Genomic DNA, 18,894 nt, shown 5'->3' with positions numbered 1-18,894 from the left:
TTTCCTGCATGCGCACGGAGGGCTTACTGGCCAGCCAGCCGGACGAGCTCAGGCCCCAAGCCCCCAGGGTGCTTCCTCACAGGCCCCACCCCATCTGGGCCCCAGACGTGGCCCCAGTGGCCTGCCTACCTCTTCTGCTTGACGGTGATGCCCTTCTGCTTCAGAGCTTTTTCGTTGGCCATCTGCAGGAGCTGAATCTCCTTCCGAGAGAAGAGGCGGATGGCAAACGCCTTCTCCAGCAGTTTCTCGGGAGATACGGTCTTGGCGATGTCCCTGACGAAGGCGCGGATGTCCTGCTTCACGTTGTCCGACTCGAGCGGCTGCCCCGCCCTCACCTTGTGGAAGAACTTGAGGATGGCCAGTGCCACGCGGTACAGCACCTTGTAACCCTCCACCAGGAAGACGTCAAAGACACGGGCGAAGTAGCTGAGGGGCAGCTCTCCGAAGAGCCAGCGCTGCCAGTCTGCGTACACCTGCAGGACGTCCTCCGACACGGCCACCATCAGCTTGTGGGCCGCCTGGCAGTACTTGTTCACCAGGTCCCCGAACGTCATGCAGGAGGACTCGAAGGCCAGGAAGCTCTGGTCTACCAGCTTCCTGCTGGAGTCGTTGCAGGCCAGGATGCGGCAGGCCTTCTCAAAGCACTCAGCCTCATCGGCGCTGTAGTGCAACAGCAGGGCCACGACGGCGGGCAGTGCGGGGCAGAAGGACACGTCGGGGAACTGGTTGCTGATGCACAGCAGGATCTTGCGCACAGCGCCCTCGCCCTTTGAGTTCAGGCAGTAGCTGGGCACCTGCGTGTTGTCCACAAACTCGGGCAGGGGCAGGCTGGCGCTACTGTGCTTGCCCACGATCTTGCCAACGATGTCTCTGTACACGCTGGCATCGGGGGTGACTGTGCGGCAGGGGATGTCCCGAATCAGGCGTTGGTACACCTGCCCCCGCAGGGCGTAGCTACGGGCCCAGTAGCCCTGGCGTGCCAGCTGCTTCAGCTCCTGCAGCTCTGTGCAGCTCAGCTCCTTGGGCCCCAGGTCCGGGATGGCCGAGTCCATCTTGTCTCTGTCCACAAAGCAGTTGTAGGCTGGGGGGTGCATCGTGCAGGGAGTGCCCGGGGTCGGGGGCAGGAGGGGTCAAAGGGCAGCTACATCCACCGGCACCCTCTCCGAGGCTTCTTGGCTAACCTGTCTGCCATCCCATGCCCTACAGGATTAAAAACCATGCTTAATAACGCACGTGGCATGAAGGTTTACATTTAAAAAAAAGAGTCTGTTTTAATTTTTCTACAAAGTTATCAGTAGGGCTTCCCTTTAAGATAAGTGGAAATTCTTGAGAATTCACTACGGATTCTGGAGCATAACTTCTTTTCATAGGGCTTCTGCAGGTACTGGGAGAGGTCACACAGGCTCTGGGTCATGAGAAAAGGCTTTGAGAGGCTGACTCAGCTGTAAATACCTCTTTGCTCAGGGGTGGTGGCCCACCTGGCCCTCACTCTTCCCTTTGCAGCCTGGGAGCCTCTGAAATGAGCCACTGGTCCGGAAGGTCACCAGACACTGCGTTCCAGCTCGCACAGGCTCACAGCCTCTGCCCGGCCGTGTGTCATGAGCAGGACACACACCTACTCTGCCCCACGGTCACTGGCCTGGAACCTGGATACTGGCTCTTAACTTTCTAAAAATAGCAGCTAAGCTGCAGGCAGGCATTCCACAGAAGAGTCACTGGTGGGAAGAAGACATGAGGGTGGAGAAATAAACGGAAGGTGTCACAGCTTCAGAATCAGAAATTTCTGGAACCAAATAAGCCGGAGGTATTGGGGGATTTGGTACCATCTCTCCATTATGGGTGGGCTTCCTTGGTTGCTCAGAGGTTAAAGCGTCTGCCTGCAATGCGGGAGACCTGGGTTCGATCCCTGGGTCGGGAAGATCCCCTGGAGAAGGAAATGGCAACCCACTCCAGTATTCTTGCCTGGAGAATCCCATGGACGGAGGAGCCTGGTGGGCTACATCCACGGGGTCGCAAACAGTCGGACACAACTGAGCGACTTAGCTTTCTCCATTATGGGCATCTATTGAGATTCCTGTAGACATTTTTTAAAAAAACGGGTAACAGGTGCTATTTGAAACTTCAGCTGCATGGGGACAGAGAGATGGAAGTCTAGCTCTCGGAAGTCTACCACAGTCTGATGTCTGTTTTTGCCAGAGGCTACTGTCCTCAGCACAGAAGTACTAAACACGCACCTCAGACTAACCTTTCTGCCTGGGATGGTACACTGTCTGGAGATCTCACAAAGGTTTGTTTGCCTCGGTGATCTTCGGTAAATGATCAGAGCATTCCTGTTTTGCTTGCATCAAGAACATTTATCTGAAAACAGAAAAAGCAAGCAATACTTTAGAAATACTGAGTGGAAAGAACTGTAAGGTGAAATCTGTGTGTGTCTTGAGGAAGCACCTTAACATGGCGGTGGTTTTTAACTTTTTTATTGAAGGATAATTGCTTTACAGAATTGTATTGTTGTGTTTAATTGTTAAAAATATACATGACAAACGTTACCATTTTAAACATTTGTGAGTGTACAGTTCAGTGGCATTAAGAACATTCACAAGGCTGCACCACCATCAGCATCATATCTGAACTTTTTCATCTCTCCAAATGAAACTGCACCCATTAAACACCAACTCCCAATTCCCAGCCTCCAGCCCCTGGTAACCACCACCCTGCTTTCTATGAATTCGACCACTTTGGGCACCTAGTATTAGTAGAATCATACAATATCTGTCCTTTAGTGTCTGGCTTATTTCACTGATCATAATGTCCTCAAGGTTTATCAGGGTTGACAGCATGGATGAGAATGCGATAGTGAACGTGAGAGTCACTCAGTCGTATCCAGCTCTTTGCCACCCCGTGGACTGTAGCCCATGAAACTCTCCAGGCCAGAATACTGGAGTGGGTAGCCTTTCCCTTCTCCAGGGGATCTTCCCAACCCAGGGATCGAACCCAGGTCTCCGTGTTCCACGCGGATTCTTTACCACCTGGGCCACAAGGGAAGCCCAAGAATACTGGAGTGGGTAGCCTATCCTTCTCTAGCGGATCTTCCCAACCCAGGAATCAAATTGGGGTCTCCTGCATTGCAGGCAGATTCTGTACCAACTGAGCTATCAGGGAAGCCCATGTATAGTATATATTTTAAAACTCAAGACTATTATTTAGAGCAGTTTTAGGTCCACAGCAAAATTGAGAGGATAGTACAGAGGTCTCACATACTCTCTGTCCATGCAGGCACAGCCTCAACATTATTAACCTTCCCCACAGATGAGACATTTGCTACAACTGATGAGCTTAAACTGACACATCACCGAATCTATGAATTAAAGAGGATTCCTTCTTGGTGTCATACATTCTATGAGTTTGGACACATGTAAAATGACATGTAACCTTATTATAGTATCATAAAAAGCCCCACCTGTTCATCTCTGCCCCCTGCAACATCAGAACTTCATTCCTCCTTGTGGCTGATAATATCCCACTGTATGCACAAAACATGCTTTGTCTGTCGATGGACATCTGGGTTGTTCCTACCTTCCGGCTGTTGGGAGTAATGCTGCTGTGAACACGGCTGAGTGTCTGTCCAAGTCCCTGGATATATGTCTTTACAGGGACTTTCCCACAGAAATGAAGTTTTGTTGACAACATCCATTTACCTCATCCCGTTGGAAGAGCCTTGCCTGCAGCGAGACCAGGTGCCGCAAATGCTGGAAATTTCTTCCCCAGAAAAGAACCCCAAATAGCAGCTAGTCTGTCTGCTCTATTCTGGGAAGGACAGCAGTTAGGGGCCCCCGTTTCCCCAGGCTGCAAATTACCTATAGAGTCTCATCCTTCACTCTAGGCTCCGAGCACACTAACCTCTGGAGGGACCCCAGGCCTATCCTGTTTTCTTGAATAGAACCTGCTCCTTGTCAGGGCAATAAACATGTTTATAAACAGAACAAGAGCGGGGCAGGACAGTGCCAAACCTCACTCAGCTGCCCTAAGATTCAGGTTGAATATTAAACTGGAAACTCTAAAAACGGTTATTGTACCTTGTAAATTCCTTCAGAAAGGACCTTCAGGGAGAAGCAGACCAACGTTTTGTGTTTTGTTTCCTTGTTGTTTTTGGCTGTGCCACATGGCATGTTGGATCTTAGTTCCCTACCAGGAATCAAACTGACACCCCCTGTGGTGGAAGCACCTGAGCACTAACCACTAGACCACCAGGGAAGCCCCCCACAATTTTATTTGTTGCAACAAGTGGCCAGGGACTCCGAGGCAAAGACAGGAGCAGAAGAGCCCAGAGGAACTCTCTGGATCCCTGCAGGCCTCCTCCCACCTAAGAGCATTTCTGGAGAAGGGCAAACAAAGTTGTGCTGACCTCCTGAGGGGTCAATGAAGCCAGGTCCCAGGGCAGCTTTTTGTCTGGTTTGGTCTTTACATGAATGCATAATCACAAAAACATCAACTAACATAAAATCACAGAGTACAAACGCACAGTCCTGCTTAAGCTACCGCTCAATCCCACTGCCTCTCCTCCCTAAGGCTACCACCCTCACATCTGAGTTCATGAAGCTGCTTCCTGCGCGCAGGAGTGCAGGCGTTCACAGCACACGCTGGCTGAGGGGAGGGGGAGGCAGCAGCCAGGAAACAGACACAGTCACCAGACAGGACCCTCACCTGGGCCACACGGCCTCCCCAGCTGTCCCTCCCGCGGCTGGCCACACCACCCACACCGTCCACGCCACCTGCCCCGCAAGGGACGCAGGCCTCACCTGCTCTCGCAGCGCCCAGCACCCAACAGAGGGGCCGGGCCCAGGAAGGCAGCCGTGCTCCCACCCTCACCCGGTGGGCAGTCGTAGAGGCTGGCTGGAGCTCCAGCAGGGAGCGAGCCAGTCTGAAGCCACTGGGCCGGGCTGGAGTTTGCCCTGCCGCTGGCTGGGCTGGCCTCAGGAAAGCCTTACCTCCTCCCTGAACGCAGATGTCTCTAAAACAGAGCCCAAGAACACAAGCCTGGCTTGGGCCCTGAGCCCCCACGGCGCCTGTGGGTCGAGTTCTCCGCCTGGCGCGCTGGCCGGGCGTGGGGACAGGCACAACCCACTCTCTCTCTCTAGCCCTGCGGCAGCCCGGGGCAGGTGGCCACTCTTCCTGGCCAGCAGGGGCCCTGGAAAACCTTTCCCTTGGCCTCAGGAAGGTGAGGGAGGGAACGAATTCTAATCACAAACTCTGCACTCGCCCTGGGGCCACCCCACCCCCAGTCTCAAGTTCACTGCAGAGGGGCAGGGCAGGCCACTGGGGGTGCCTGTCCATCAGTCTGCGGGCAGGGCTGCCCGGGGCCACGGCTCCCAGCCTTGGATCACAGGAAGGAACTCTGCGTTTCTGCCCTGAGCTTGGGCCTAATATGCAATTCTGGGCAAACAGGAAAAATTCCACTCTACTTCCTCCTGTTGGACTCACAAGAACAGCTGACAGTGGTCCTTTCGGGCAGTAGGGATGCCACACAGCCGGTCCAGAGAGTGGTGGCCACTTTAGGGGGAGTCATCAGGGAGTCTCCCCCATCCGAGCGTAAGTGCTGAGACGGAAGCTGACAGAGGAGCTGAGGAAAGGCCCCGAGGCGGAAGGGACCGGGGTGCTGGAGGAGGGGAGGGCGTCCGGTACGCTGGGCACAGTGAGACACAGGGTGGGGGTGCGGAGGAGTCCCAGTTACCCGAGTGTGGGCAGGGAAGGGACGCGCCCCAGCAGCCAGACTAACAGCTGACTGCCGTAGGGATGAGCCGCGCCTGCTCCCTGAAGGCACTCTCCCGCCTGGCACGCCAGGGCAGCGCTCCCCGCTCCCCCGGCTCCCAGCTCAGGGGCTCTGGGGGTGGGGTCAGGAGGGCCAGTGCGGCTCAGCCACAGAGGCTGCAGGCAGGGTTCCCCCAGGGCCCGGGGAGGCGCCTGTTCTGTTCCGGATGGGAGGGTCCCTCTGAATGGCCCTGCCTGGCACCCCTCCCCGCTGGTGTGGCCGTTTTCCCACCCGGAAGCCCCTCCAGTCACTGTCATGCCTTCCCTCAGGAACAGAGTCCAGGCTTCCTAATGGAAAGCAAGTCTACCTTAAAAAGTTAAAAATAAAGCATTCGGTGGGACTCAGTGACCTCTGCTCAGGGGGTTAGGCCCCCCTCTGCAGTGCTCAGCTGGCAGCCCCACGGGCCCTGGGCCAGGCAGCTTTGCTGAGGAGGGGGTTCTGGGGACCATGCTCCAGCCAGGAGCAGTCACGGGAGCCTGGCTATGCCCTCCCTGGGGAGCCCCCTGAGTGTGCCCACAGGAGGAGGGAGGTGGCTGTGGGTGGGAGGCGCCCTGGGTCCCGTGCCCGGCGACTCTGCTCCAGGGCCAGGGCTGCCCTCCTGGTAGACCCCAGACAGGGAGTGGGGCAGAGAGAGAAAGTGGTCATGGGACGAAGGACAGAGCGCACGGGGCCCCCTCCTGCCCCATTTAAGGGCCATTGGACAGACTCCACAGTGGGCTGCCAGGCAATGCAACCTCATCCCTGTCTCCTTCAACCCACGGCAGGTAACTTCACAGTGAGGAAACGGATGCAGAGAGGGCTCTGGGGGCCCTGCACAGGCAGAACCCAGCCAGCAGCTTCCAGAGAGAGCCTGAAGTGTGCTCGAAGGCCCCCCTCAGGAGCGCAGCTCACCCAGGGGGCAGCCCCACAGCCCCTGTCCTCAGGCCTGGCTCCACATGCCATGGGGCTCCAGCCGTGGTCGGACGGGTCATGAAACATGAAACTTCTGCCTGCCTCACTATGTAAGTGGGGAATGTGATTCTCCCAAACAACTGGATTTGAAAAACAAAAAACTCGCTTTCAAGTGACAAACAGACCCCTATTTTAAGTCTGGGGAGATTCTAAACCACACTAGGCGCTCTGCCCCCTTATAAACTGCCTCTCTGGGAGTGCCCAGCACTCCTTCCGCCCCCTTGACTCAAACTTTTATTTGTTTTACAAACTTCTCCGTAGCTGCCTGTTCTGGGCAGGGCCCCGGGGACACAAGCATAAGAGACAGCTCTCCAGGAGACCTATGGTCACAGCGCCCGCGGTGAGACGAGAGGTCAGCAGGGCGCTGACCACCCAGCAGGGCACGGACTCTGCATGCGTGCCAGAGGGATAAGGACCCCAGGGTGTGTGACAATGGGGATGGGGCAAATGCAAACGGGGGAGCTCCTGGGAGGTGGGGCAGGAGCTGTCATCCCCACACGAGGGAGCAGAAGAGCCAAGGCAGAAGGTGACACATCAGATCGGCATTTCAGAGAAAACCCTGGTGGCCAAGGAGGAAAGAGGGCAGAGTCCAGAAGCAGAGGCAGGACAAGTCGGGGGTGGACTCCACCAGACACGCTGAGCTGGGGTGGGGGACAAAGGCCCCAGCAGTGAACAGAGAATGCTGGCCCAGGGCTGGGGTGGAGGAGGCGCTCCCTGGGGGGCTGTGAAGGGCTGAGGCTGGAGGAGAAGTTGGGCTGCTGTGCTGAGGCCCTGCCCAGACACCCAGCCGTCAGCCCTCACCCCCACACTGGCCCCTGGACTCCTCTGTCACCCCATGGGCTTCGCACACGGCCCCTCCACATACCCAGAGCCCCCCGAGGAGCTGACTGTGGCCCAGCTGGCAGGAGACAGCCTTGCGCAGAGGGAGGGGGGCTTGGACGCTGCCCAGTCCCGCTGACCCCTGCCCAGCCCGCCCACCCAGGCCCTGCGCCCGTCCTGGCAGCAGGAACAGCTCAGGTCTGAGCTCCCGGTGCTCAGCCTGGCCGGGCCTTAGTCACTGCGCCACAGGACAGCCGGTGGCGAGGCTGTCTCAGTTGTTCCCTCCTCGCGGGACACTCCCCGCCTGTTTCCTGGAAGTGCGGTCAGGAAACAGAGAAGGAAGAGGAAGGAGGCTGGGTCCAGCCCTGCAGACCGCAGACCAAGGATGGGGTGGCAGACAGGGAGGCGGGCAGCGAGGCAAGCGGTCCCGGGCCCGGGGAGTCCCGCGTGACCAAGAGAGCAGCGCCTCTCGGGCAGTGTCCCCAGCGAGGGCAGGCAGGGCGACGGGTCCCTGACACCTGGTGGCCCCACTCCAGCCCTTAAGGTGTGTGGAGCGTGGGTGAGAAAGACACAGGACCAGTCACTGCCTGAAAAGAAGATACGCAGGGGGCCAGGCAGGAACGTGGCGGCAGGACAGGGAAGGGCAGATGACATGCGCTGGGGGGTCGGGTGTGCGGCTCTGCGCTCAGGGTGCTTGGGTAGAGGAGCAGGGCAGGGGGCACGGCCCAGGGCGTCTGGACCGGTGAATAGGGAAGAGTGGGAGGCGCTCTGAGGCAGAGAAGGGGGGAATGGTGGGCGTTATCCCTCGGCCTCCACTAGGACAGCCAGAGGGGAGGTGAGGGGGGCCTGGGCGCGGCAGGTCTGGAGCAGGATGTGGGCCAAGTCTGCCTAAGCCTGGCCTCCTCACGGCAGGCCTGGGGTGCCCAGCCACCCACAGGCGGACACCAGGGAAACGCTCAAGCCCACTCCCGAGGCCTCGGCGACACAGCCTCGGGACTGTCAGGGATGGGGCAGGAGGGCACTCCCCTCCCGGCCCAAGGCCTCAGCAGTCAGATGCCTGCCCGCCCCCCGCCCCGGCCGCTGGCGGCTGACGGGGTGACAGGGCCACCGACCACAGCCTGACATGCCGCATTCGCTTCCCTCGCTGCCCTGCTTTACCACCCTCGCCCGAGCTCCAGCTCTCTTCTTGCTCTGGAGCCTGTTTGTGGGAAATAGCCCCCCACCCCACCCTCTCCCTTAATGCACCCTTCCTCCAGGCCAGAGAGCAGGGGCCCTGCCTGCCTCTCTCCAGGGTCTCCCCACCCACCACCCACTTCATTCCGGTTCTTGGCCCCCTTCTCTCAGCTGCCTCACTACAGGCCATCAAAGGTCAAGCAAGCTGGCCTGGCTCAAAGCTCCCCAGCTTCAGCTGCTCTCTTTCTGAGCTGGCCTACACTCTGTCTGTGGTGTTTCTCTCTAAATAAACCCACTTCTTGTCTCTCATTGAATTCTTTCTGCGATGAGACATCAAGAACCTGAGCTTCAGTAAGTCCTAAGACCAGGTGTGTGATCTCAAGCGCCATGAAGGGACAGTGATAAGGTAAGAAAACGTTGAGAGTTAGGTCTTGGTCCGAGACAGGCCTGTGGGATGCCCGAGCCAGGCGTACCGGGGAGGACGCTCCAGCAATGTCTGCCTGCTTCTGTCAGGCCTGTCAACCCCAAATGCTTTGGGGCTCTGATCAGGAACCTAGCTCTGGACCAGAAGGATGGCAGCCGTCGGCCTGGTCTGCTGTAGGAAGGTGGTGTGGAATGGCTATGCTCAGGCGCGTCCGACCACAGGGCCAGGACAGGCCTGTTGAGGCAGGATTTGATACTCCAGACTCTGTTCCTTGACTCTGACGTTTAGTCTCCTACGTTCTACATTTACTCCTGTTTTATATCTTGCTTCTCTTAACCCCAGAAGACCTGTGTAACTGCCAAGACGGACTTCTTACTGACAAGTGCTGACCCTTTGAACTGAGCAACTCCTGCTCATTGTCAACGCCGCTGGGGACACCTTCTGTGCTGTCCTTTTGCAACAACTTTTCAGGCGCTGGTGCCTGGTTGAAGACTGCTTTGGGAGGGATAGCATCTATGATCTAGGTGCAAATCTTGATCAGACTGAGCAGCTAGACACATCACCTCGGGCTTGGGTCTAGAAAGGGTTGCGTTAATCTGGCTAATATCCCTCTGGGCCATATACTCCAGGGTTGGGAAAGATTCAGACAACAGGAATTTTTAAAAGTACCCTATATTCAAATTTTCATGACTCTGTATCTAGGCAGTGGAACCCAAAAGGAATTTAAGGCATGTCTAGCTCGGAGGGATGACTCTAGGAAAAACACAGAGGACATTTTACTGACTCCCACAATGGGACCATGCAGTGCACTGAGTGGTGTAGGAGGCCATCTCTGAGGCAACCCACAACGGAATTACCTTGTGAATGCCACTGACAGAGACAGATGGCCATGTGACTGACCGCAACATATCAAGCACGCTAAAGGACACGCCCACAGGCACTGACAGCTCCAAGGGTGACCCAAAGGCCAAAAAGTGGGTGCTGGCCCAACTCCTGGGGATCCCCACCCTTTCCCCAAATTGCTAAAAGAATCCTCCCACTCATTAGCCTGTGAAATTACCCAGTCCATAAAAGCTAACCAAACCATATTCCGAGGCCCCTCTCACCTTCTGAGATAGCCTACACTGTGATAAGAGTGTTTTTCTCTAAATAAATCACTCCTTACCTATCACTCTGTCTCTCACTGAATTCTTTATGTGATGAGACACCAAGTGAGCTTCACTAAGCTCTGAAACCAGGTGTGCGATCTCGGCTAGAAAACCAGGTGTGTGATCTCGGCTGGAAAACCGTGGATTTTGACTGGGTTCCAGTCCTAGTACGTGGATTCAAGTCCCAATCTGAGTTATATAATTTCAGTTGGAAGAAACTTACAGTAAAATCTATTAATTATAAAAATGTTAAAAAACTTCAACAGGGACAGGATGAAAAGCCTGCGGTCTTCGAAGGGAGACTAGTGGAGGCTTTCAGGAAACACACGAATGAGAATCCTCCTCTCTGGAGGGACACGCCCTTTTGACTAAGCACTTCATAGCCCAGTCTACCCTAGACATCAGGCACAAAATTCAGAAAGCATCTGCTGGTCATCAGGCTCCAATGAATGATTTGTTTCAACTGGCTTACTCAGTTTTCAGTAACAGGAAGTTGTCTGCAAAGGCTGAAGATACCCACAGAAATATGCAAAAGGCCCAAATGACGCTACTGATTTTGTCCCCTCAGGGACTACCAAAGGGGAATCGGCTTTTCTGGTGGGCCACTAGGTGCAGGGGCACCCAGACAAGACCAGGGTACCCTGTGTAGACAGAAGGGGCACTAAGGGAGGACTGCAATGTATGTGTCCTTTGCAAAGAGCCAGGGCATTGGAAGAGGGAATACCCCAGATGCCAGAGAGTGACGTGGTCCTCCTGGCTATTGATGGTTTTAGTCAGAAGACTGAAGGAGAGGACCTTCCTGGTGGTCCAGTGGCTAAAACTCCATCTCCCAATGCAGGGGCCCTGAGTTTGATCCCTGGTCAGGGAACTAGATTCCACACACCACAGCTGAGAGTTCTTACAGTTTCATCAAGGAGGTTCACAGAAAGGCTGCTATGGAAGCAGTTACAACAACTTCACATCAAGATGATGGCTATGTGAGCATTCCAGTCCACATCGACTTAAAACAAGGAGCTGTCCTGCCCCTGAGGCCCCAAGATCAGGCATCCACAGATTTTTACACCTTCAAAGGCAGAGTCGATGCCTCTGATCAACCTTGAAGCAGTTACACAAGGCAGACCACTGCCCCTCTGTTTCCCGTGAGAATATGGGAGTAAAATCTCTGAGAGGGTAAAGACAGGAGGGAAGGGGCAGGGCACAACCTCAAAACCCCCACACTAACACTCCTCCCACTCACCAGCCCATGACATTACCCACCCCTCTGAAAACCGACAGCCCCATATCCCGGTGCTGTTCTCGCTTTCTGAGTTGGCCCACACAGTCTGTGGAGTGTTTCTCTCTAAATAAATCCACCTCTTACCTATTAAAAAAAAAAATCCCTCCCCAGCTTTAGAAGCCTTTACATCTCTGGTGCTTCGTCTGCAGCCTTGCCGGCCCCAGGGGCTCTTCATCCTGGGCACACACCACAAACATGCTGACTGCCCTGGAGCGCTTCGCTTCCCCACTCCCACTTGCCACAAGTCCATCTGCCCTCCCCACGAGCCCTTTGGGGTTTACTCCCTTGTCTGCTCGGCCTGACCCGACCCTCCAAACCTCCGCTCCATCACTCACGGGCTCCAGTTTCAGCTACTTGGCAGAATCCCCGTGAGAAGCCAGCCTGACGGCACGCTTCCCTACACTCGCACACCAACCACAGAGGCAAAGTCACACCACCCCACTCGAGGGCCCCGGAGATGCCTGGAAGCCCTTCACTTGCCTCCAGGCACCCTCTCCTAGCCCCACGGCAGCTGACAGGTTCACACCTCCCGCTCTCCTCGAGAACTGGGTGTCAGGCCAGAGCACCGACTCCTGTCTGACCCTGGCCCTTGATCTGCAACCCCCACCCTTGGTTCTGGATCTCAACTCTTAGGACTCCGACTCTCCTGCATCTGTAATGCTCCCTCTCTGGTTAGCCAGGCCCTCAACCCCAACCACAGCATCTGAAACTCCCCTTGAGCTAAGCCTGTCCTCTTTCTTTTCTCCCCTGTCAAGCCCTCGATGCCTTTACTGCGAGCTGCCAGACCTAACAGACAACTCTGAGTTCTTATCTCTCTGACGCACACAGCTGACCCCACTGCTCTCAGCGCTCAGCTCTCCTTCCCCCAGGCCTCCCAAAACCCCTCCCTCTCATCCGTCTCCTCCTCTCTCTGGCAGCCACTGCTCCTGTTCCTCAAATGTTCCTTTTGCAGAAGTCCATCCTCTTCCCGGCTTCCCTGAGGGCCCAGTGGTAAAGAATCCACTTGCAATGAAGAAGACTCAGGTTTGATCCCTGGGTCAGGAAGACCGCCTCAAGGAGGAAATGGCAACCCACTAGTCTTCTTGCCTGGAAAACCCCATGGACAGAGGAGCCTGGTGGGCTACAGTCCCTGGGGTCGCAAAGAGTCAGACATGACTGAGCAGGCACGTCCATCCTCTTCTAAGCCTAGATTTCTTAGGTCCCATACCTCCAAGTGTTTTGCTGAAACCTCCTAGCCTTCACACACTCCCCGCAAAAGGCAGCTAGCTCTGACTCCCAAACAGCTATGGCCTGCTCTCCCCTTGAAACCCTCTCCCGTCCACTGGCCCTGACCGCTTAGGCATTTGGCCCTACCTGCCCTCCAATGGTGGCTTCAGGAGTCTTGACAATGGGAAGGGGGAAAGGTGGGACACGCTGGTTCTTCATTCTCCTCTCAGGCGAATGTGCTTCAAATGCTCCCTCCTTCACCGGCCCTTCCAGACTCCTGACCCTGCAGGCAGGGCTGACCTCCCCGCCTCCTTCTCCAAATCTGTTTGAACTTGGCACACCTGTGATGACCTGCTTATGAGTGCAGCTCTTCTACCCTACTGGGACTTGGAGCCAGGCGTCTCACATCACACACTCGGTGCACCCAAGGAGGAGGAAATAGAGAAGGAAACAGACGGAGACTCAGGAAAATCCCAGACCACTTGGGCCCGAGAAGGAAATTTAACTCTAAACCACAGGGGCCATTCAGCAACTTGTCTGTTCTAGGTATGTGTGCTTCCCAGCAGGCATCCTCATGCAATGAGATGGCAGGCTGGGTTCTGCCTCAGCCCTGAAGCAGCACGGGGCATTTTTCAAATACTAGTGGCAACTGGCATTCCACAGTGCCAGTTACCGGGAACCCGATAGGGGGCCCTTGGCTGACAGCACACAATGGAGGGCACGTGCCAGGCATAAAGGGGTGTAACCACCGAGGAGGTATTAGTCACAGCACCGCAGGCCAGCTTTTCTGCTAGTACGTCGCAAGTTCAAATGCAGATCTTAGTGGTGGCACCTGGGCCTATGGATGGGACCTGAGAGGGGTGAAGTCCTAACGGTATTAGCCACTCAAAAAGGTTCCCTGCAGGGAATTCCCTAGCGGTCCAGTGATTGAGACTCGGTGCTTTCAATGCCCTGACCCAGGTCTGATCCCTAGTTGAGGAACTAATTTTCTTCAAGCAAGCTGCTGGTTTGGTCTACCCACAGACGGAGGCTGGGATTGCAATGGGGCTCCGCTAATTCAGGATCTTTATCTTCTGAGTTTAAAAGGTCCTCCCAGCAGTAGGTCTGGGAAAACACCCCCCAAGGGCACAGGAGAATCCAACTAGCTGCACAGAATGAGAAGCAGGAGAAGGAAGCCCAGCTGTCAGAAGCTAGAATCCTGACTGGTCTGAATTCCAAGCAAGGCACGGGTGACAGGCGTGCCTCCGAAGGCTGGCACATAGCAGGCTCTCGGCAAGCATCTTCAGGCGTGACTGCAGAGTGGGCTGGGAGGGAATCTTGCAGGCTGAATCATTTCAACAGGCATTCGAGACGCTTTCTGAATGCCACTGTGCTGAGTGCTGGAACACGAGGATGCAAGGCCACCCCTTTGCTCAGCAAGCTTCAGGATGCGGGGACATGATGTACTGACCCTACCAACTCAGGTGCGGATGCTGTGAGGGAGAAGCACAGGGTGTCTGGGCCCCCAGCCCACGAGGAAAGAGGGGCCTGGGAGCCTTGCCCCGCCAGCACCCGCCTGGCCTAGATCCTGAAGGCTGAGGCGGCATGCACCCAGGAAGCAGCAGAAACAGCCCTGGAGAGCACAGCTGCTTGGGGCCAGTGAGTGTCATTCATGGCTCATATTCAAAGACACTTCTACGGTCCAGCTTCATCGGCTCCAAGAAGCCACAGGGTCTGGGTTCACCGGGCTACCGAGAAAGGAGTGCGTGCCTGTGTGCTGGGAGGTGGGGGAGGAGACGACCCAGGGAGGCAGGGAAAGAAAGCAGAGGCAGGCGGAGTGAACACACACCTAAGGCTCCCTCTAAGGCCCACAAGTTTAGGAAGACAGGAAGGCGGGAACCATGCCTGCCGAGAAAGGAATTACAGAGGGTAATCAGGGAATGAGGACAAACGGATTCAAGGGAAGGCTGAAGGGACAGAAGCCAGAAGAGCTCTTGGTGGGAATCAGGTAACTGAGCTTCATCTACGCAGCGAGAGGGCTTTTATTGGTAACAGAATCTCCCATCAGCAAACAATTGGTATCCAATTAAAATTGTGTAACAATTAGGTGGACACACAGTTTCAGGTTATGTGAAACAGGCCAAGCCTTGTATAGTGGCTTCTCAATGGCCTGTAAGAGGAGAGCACAGCCTGGGCGGGCTGGAGGAAGAAAGCATGACCGCTCACGCATGACCCCTGCCAGCAGCTCCGTCGGCAATATCCAGTGGAGATGGCTAAGGTCCAAGAGCCAGGCAGGGGACCGGGACTGCACAGGACAGAAGGAGAGCTTGTCTCCTGTGCCCCTCCGTGAGCAGGCTCCGAAAGGGGCGAAGGTCACTGCTAACAGCACTCGAGAGACCAGACAGCCTTGTGGGGCCCCGTGCCTCCTGTGGGCAAACAGGAACTCCTTGTGCAACGCCAGCCTTTCCTTATCCTCTCCCGGCGGCCCCTCGGCGTGGGGACAAGCCTGGGAGGAAGCACTACACACTTGGCCTCTGTATCCTCAACAGTCCTTCTAAAGTCCTGCCGTCTCTAACGCTGAGGCACTACACAGAAACGGGTCCCGGGAGGAGAGCGAGAGGACCCACAGAGTTCTCAGATCTCTCTCTAGATCTGAGAAGGTCTCTTTCCAGAGATCTAGTGGTGAGAACTCGCTGAGAGGACCAACCCTCAGGCTGGAGAATGAGGTCCTTTGAGATGAGTGACAATCTGGAACTTTCTCAAAAGGCAAACAAACACATTTGATAGGAAGGCCCTGGGAATCAATTATGTGATTTTGCACCTTTGGTATCTTACATTTTGCTGTTTAACCAACAACCTGAGGCTCTGTGACAAATATAAGAAGCCCACTATCCTGCCCCCATCCCCTTAAAAGGCAGGAGGTAATCAATCAGATTTTTGTTACCTTATCTACTCTGTCCTATGGATGTGAAGCATCAGGCCTCTCCAGGGTCAGTCTTCTTTCTCTCACTCCACACACACTCCTGGAAGGGCACACCCCATACCCTGGCTTCAGTGCCCACATAGGAAGGAGCTCTCACAGCTCCAGAGCAGTCTCTATCAAGGAGTTGTTAAGGACTCAGCTCAGCCTCTCCACACCACCTGTCGTCACCCACTCCAGGCCTGTCCCTTCCAGCACACAGCGCAGCCCAGCCCTGCCAAGTCACCCAGCCTCGGAGTGTTCCCGAAGTTCTCCTCCACCCCTGGCCCTTCCCGTCCCCGCGGGCACCTGTCTTGTGGTCTTGCTCTTTCTTTTGTTCCCACTGGCTTTCCTTGGTGCTGGGCCTTCCGGTGTTCTGTTAACCATCCCGACTCAGTGCAGCCTTGCACCAACCCACCCCAAGTCACACATGAGGGCACAATCTGACCAGTCACTCACAAACCCAAGATCCCTGAGTGGCTCCCCACCGCTTTCAGGGCAAAATGCAAACTGGAGACTGGTACTCATGGCTCTCCTGACAGCCACTAGCTTAGCTCCCTAACTCCATCTCCCTCTCCTCACTCCAAACACCAATGCTACCCATTGCCCTTCTTCCAACAGCTGGGAGACTGCCCTGGTACTTCACACACTGTCCCTTAGCCAAGAAGTCTCTCCTTTACGTGGCTGTTCTTAAAAAGAATCCCACATGACTTGTGGGATCTTAGTTCCCTGACCAGGGACTGAATCTGTGCCCTTGGCAGTGACAGCACAAAGTTCTAACCACTGGACAGCCAGGAAATTCCCTGATGTTCAAAATTTAATTTAAGTGCTTCTCAGGAGCCACCACCAAGGGCGAGCTGGATCCACCCCTCTGTGCCCACAGCAAGCTCAGCCCACCTCAGTGGGAGTGCTGCCTGCTATGCCACAGCTCGCTGACCTGTCTCCTCACTGCACCCTCATCTCCTCTAGGGCACAGGCTCACTCAACTCTGTAGCTGCAGAGCACGGGGCACAAGTCCTCATCACGTGAAGTATGACTTGGATAAATTTGTGTTTAAAGAACAACGAAAATCATCAAATAATGAATTTAGGTTGGTCTTTAGTGAAAAGCCCAAGGTACCGCTTCTTTGATATTATCTCCATTTGGAAAGTGACACTTGAAACAGCCACTGAAACTGCTGCTTCGAGGTGAAAAGGCTCTCTTTCTTCCCTGCACAGAGTTGTCATAACAGAGAAGGTATGCTCAAACAGGTAAAACATTGAACAGGGTAAATGTTAAGTGCTTTTTTATAACCTGCTTATTGTCCTTATGTACTTCAAACCAGAAACCATCTAAAAGGAAACACTTAAATATGTCTTCTGAGATCGGCTCAGACTGCAACGAGACTTGGGAGCAACATGGTGTGCCCAAGGTCACTTGGCTGGCTGGACAGTCCTGGCAGGTGTGGCCAGTGACAGCTAGCACAGCTCACCTGCAGGTGAACTTGCAAATCCAGGCGGTGAATCCTGTTGTCATTATGAAAAGCCTGCCTAGATAACTAGATTACTTCTACGTGCCCTGAAGGTCACCGTTCACCAGACAAAAACTACTGCACTCGTTTCAGCACCTAGTTCATTTCAGCATTCTCTGTGAGGCAATAGGGGAGCAGAGACGACTGTGACTTCGCCCAGCTCTGCTCACAGGGAGAGACAGGTTTCTAAACAAAGCGCTGGCTCCTGAATAAGCCCTGCTTCTACAGGCTTTAGCTAAGGGCTGAGAAGATTAAATGACGAACAACCTTCAGGATAGAGAAAGCACATGTTGTGGGTTATAGCACTGTTAGAAATGGTAACTGTAATGCCTTTGCGAGAGTTCTTGATCTTTTCCTACCTTGGTTTGTTTCTCCCGGCCCTGATCCCTTAAAAAGGAAAGAACCAGCACACCTGTCTTCAAGACTATTAAGTAAATGCTTAGAGGAGGCTACTATGTGCTGGGGCAAGAAGATGGAGGGGAGCCCCCACGTTTAAGTAGGGTAAACCAGTATTCCTGCCAATAGTGGAATTTTTTTTTCCCCTCCTGTAATTGTCTACAAGTTCCTGCTGACGTCAGAGCAAACATACAGAGAAATAAGAAAAATCACTTGCAAATGCTTCTACTGGCCCTGGAAAGGCAGACAGACAGACTCCTCACTAGGAATAAGCAGCTGGCCAAAGATCTCAAGATCAGCATCACAGCAACAGCCACATGAGGTGGGGACTGTGCCTCCCAGGCACACCTCTATCCTAACAGTCAACCCACGCCACCACCTAGCCCAGTGGGTGCTCACACTGCCTCTGGCCTTTAGTGTCAGCCCAGCAGGCGGTGATTTAGGAGGCCCAGTGCTTCCTACCGAGTAAGTGTCCCCTACCGAGTAAGGCCATCAGGGCACCAACACCCTTCCTAGGAGAGGACCTTGACCTCCCCAGGCCCATCCCCAACTCCCAGGTGTGCTTTCTCAAGGCTGAGGAGTACAGTGCTCAGGAGCCCTGTGGAAACGCTTCTGTCCCCAGCACAGCCCAGCGGCCACCCGAGGGTACAAGTCACCCCAGACCCGCCGGGCAGGGCTCAGAGGCTGCGTAGATACCTAGGCTGCAGGCGGGCGGGGTGCCAACCTGGAGCAAGCGGGGGAGGGTCGGGACGGGAGCAGTTTGCAGGTCTTCCAAGACAGAGCGTTATCACACAATCTGTTACAGTTTCGAATCCAGAAGAGAACTCCCCACCCCACAGAGCCCAAAAAGCACCCGAGGAAGGAGTACCCCGGAGCCAGCTCATTCCCACCGCCGCCTCGCCTGAGCCGCCCGCCGGACCGACAGCGCCGAGATGGGGGTCCCGCGCAGGGCCCAGGACCGCTCCGGCCCCACGTCGCGCCCCGCCGGGCGCTGGGGGCAGTGGGCAGCGCCGGCCGCGGGCCCCGGACCCCCAACCCGCGTCGCGGCCGGCCCCCGCGTTCCTCGGTCAGCACGCCCGGGCCGCGGTGACAGCCGACCCCCCACCCCCACGGCCCCCGCGCCCGCCTGCCCGCCGGCCCCGCCGCGCACCTACCTACCCTCCTGCGGCGCCGGCCGCGAGCCCACCTCCGCCCGCCGCGCAGCTTTCTCCTCAGCTCGCCGCGCGCCCCGGCGCCGGCGCGTCTGC

The 18,894-nt window shown here is 55.6% G+C and overlaps 1 protein-coding gene across 23 annotated transcripts in view; it reads right to left on the bottom strand.

Annotated features, from left to right (window-relative positions):
- Window positions 1-18,894, bottom strand: part of TBC1D24 (TBC1 domain family member 24) — a 26,748-nt gene extending 7,854 nt beyond the window's left edge. For 4 of the 23 annotated variants that reach the window (XM_005224500.5, XM_010819102.4, XM_005224489.5 and 1 more), the window contains exons 1-3: window positions 18,802-18,894; window positions 2,246-2,358; window positions 130-1,200 (exon numbers count right to left, since the gene is read on the bottom strand). In XM_005224500.5, coding sequence (XP_005224557.1) covers window positions 130-1,094 — 965 coding nt within the window. In that variant the 5' untranslated portion in view covers window positions 1,095-1,200; window positions 2,246-2,358; window positions 18,802-18,894. 23 annotated transcript variants of the gene reach the window in all.

Source organism: Bos taurus, chromosome 25 (genome assembly GCF_002263795.3).
Source record: "Bos taurus isolate L1 Dominette 01449 registration number 42190680 breed Hereford chromosome 25, ARS-UCD2.0, whole genome shotgun sequence".
Lineage (NCBI taxonomy): Eukaryota > Metazoa > Chordata > Mammalia > Artiodactyla > Bovidae > Bos > Bos taurus.
The sequence above is the reverse complement of the archived record's forward strand: the minus strand, read 5'-3'. Positions and strand labels throughout refer to the sequence as shown.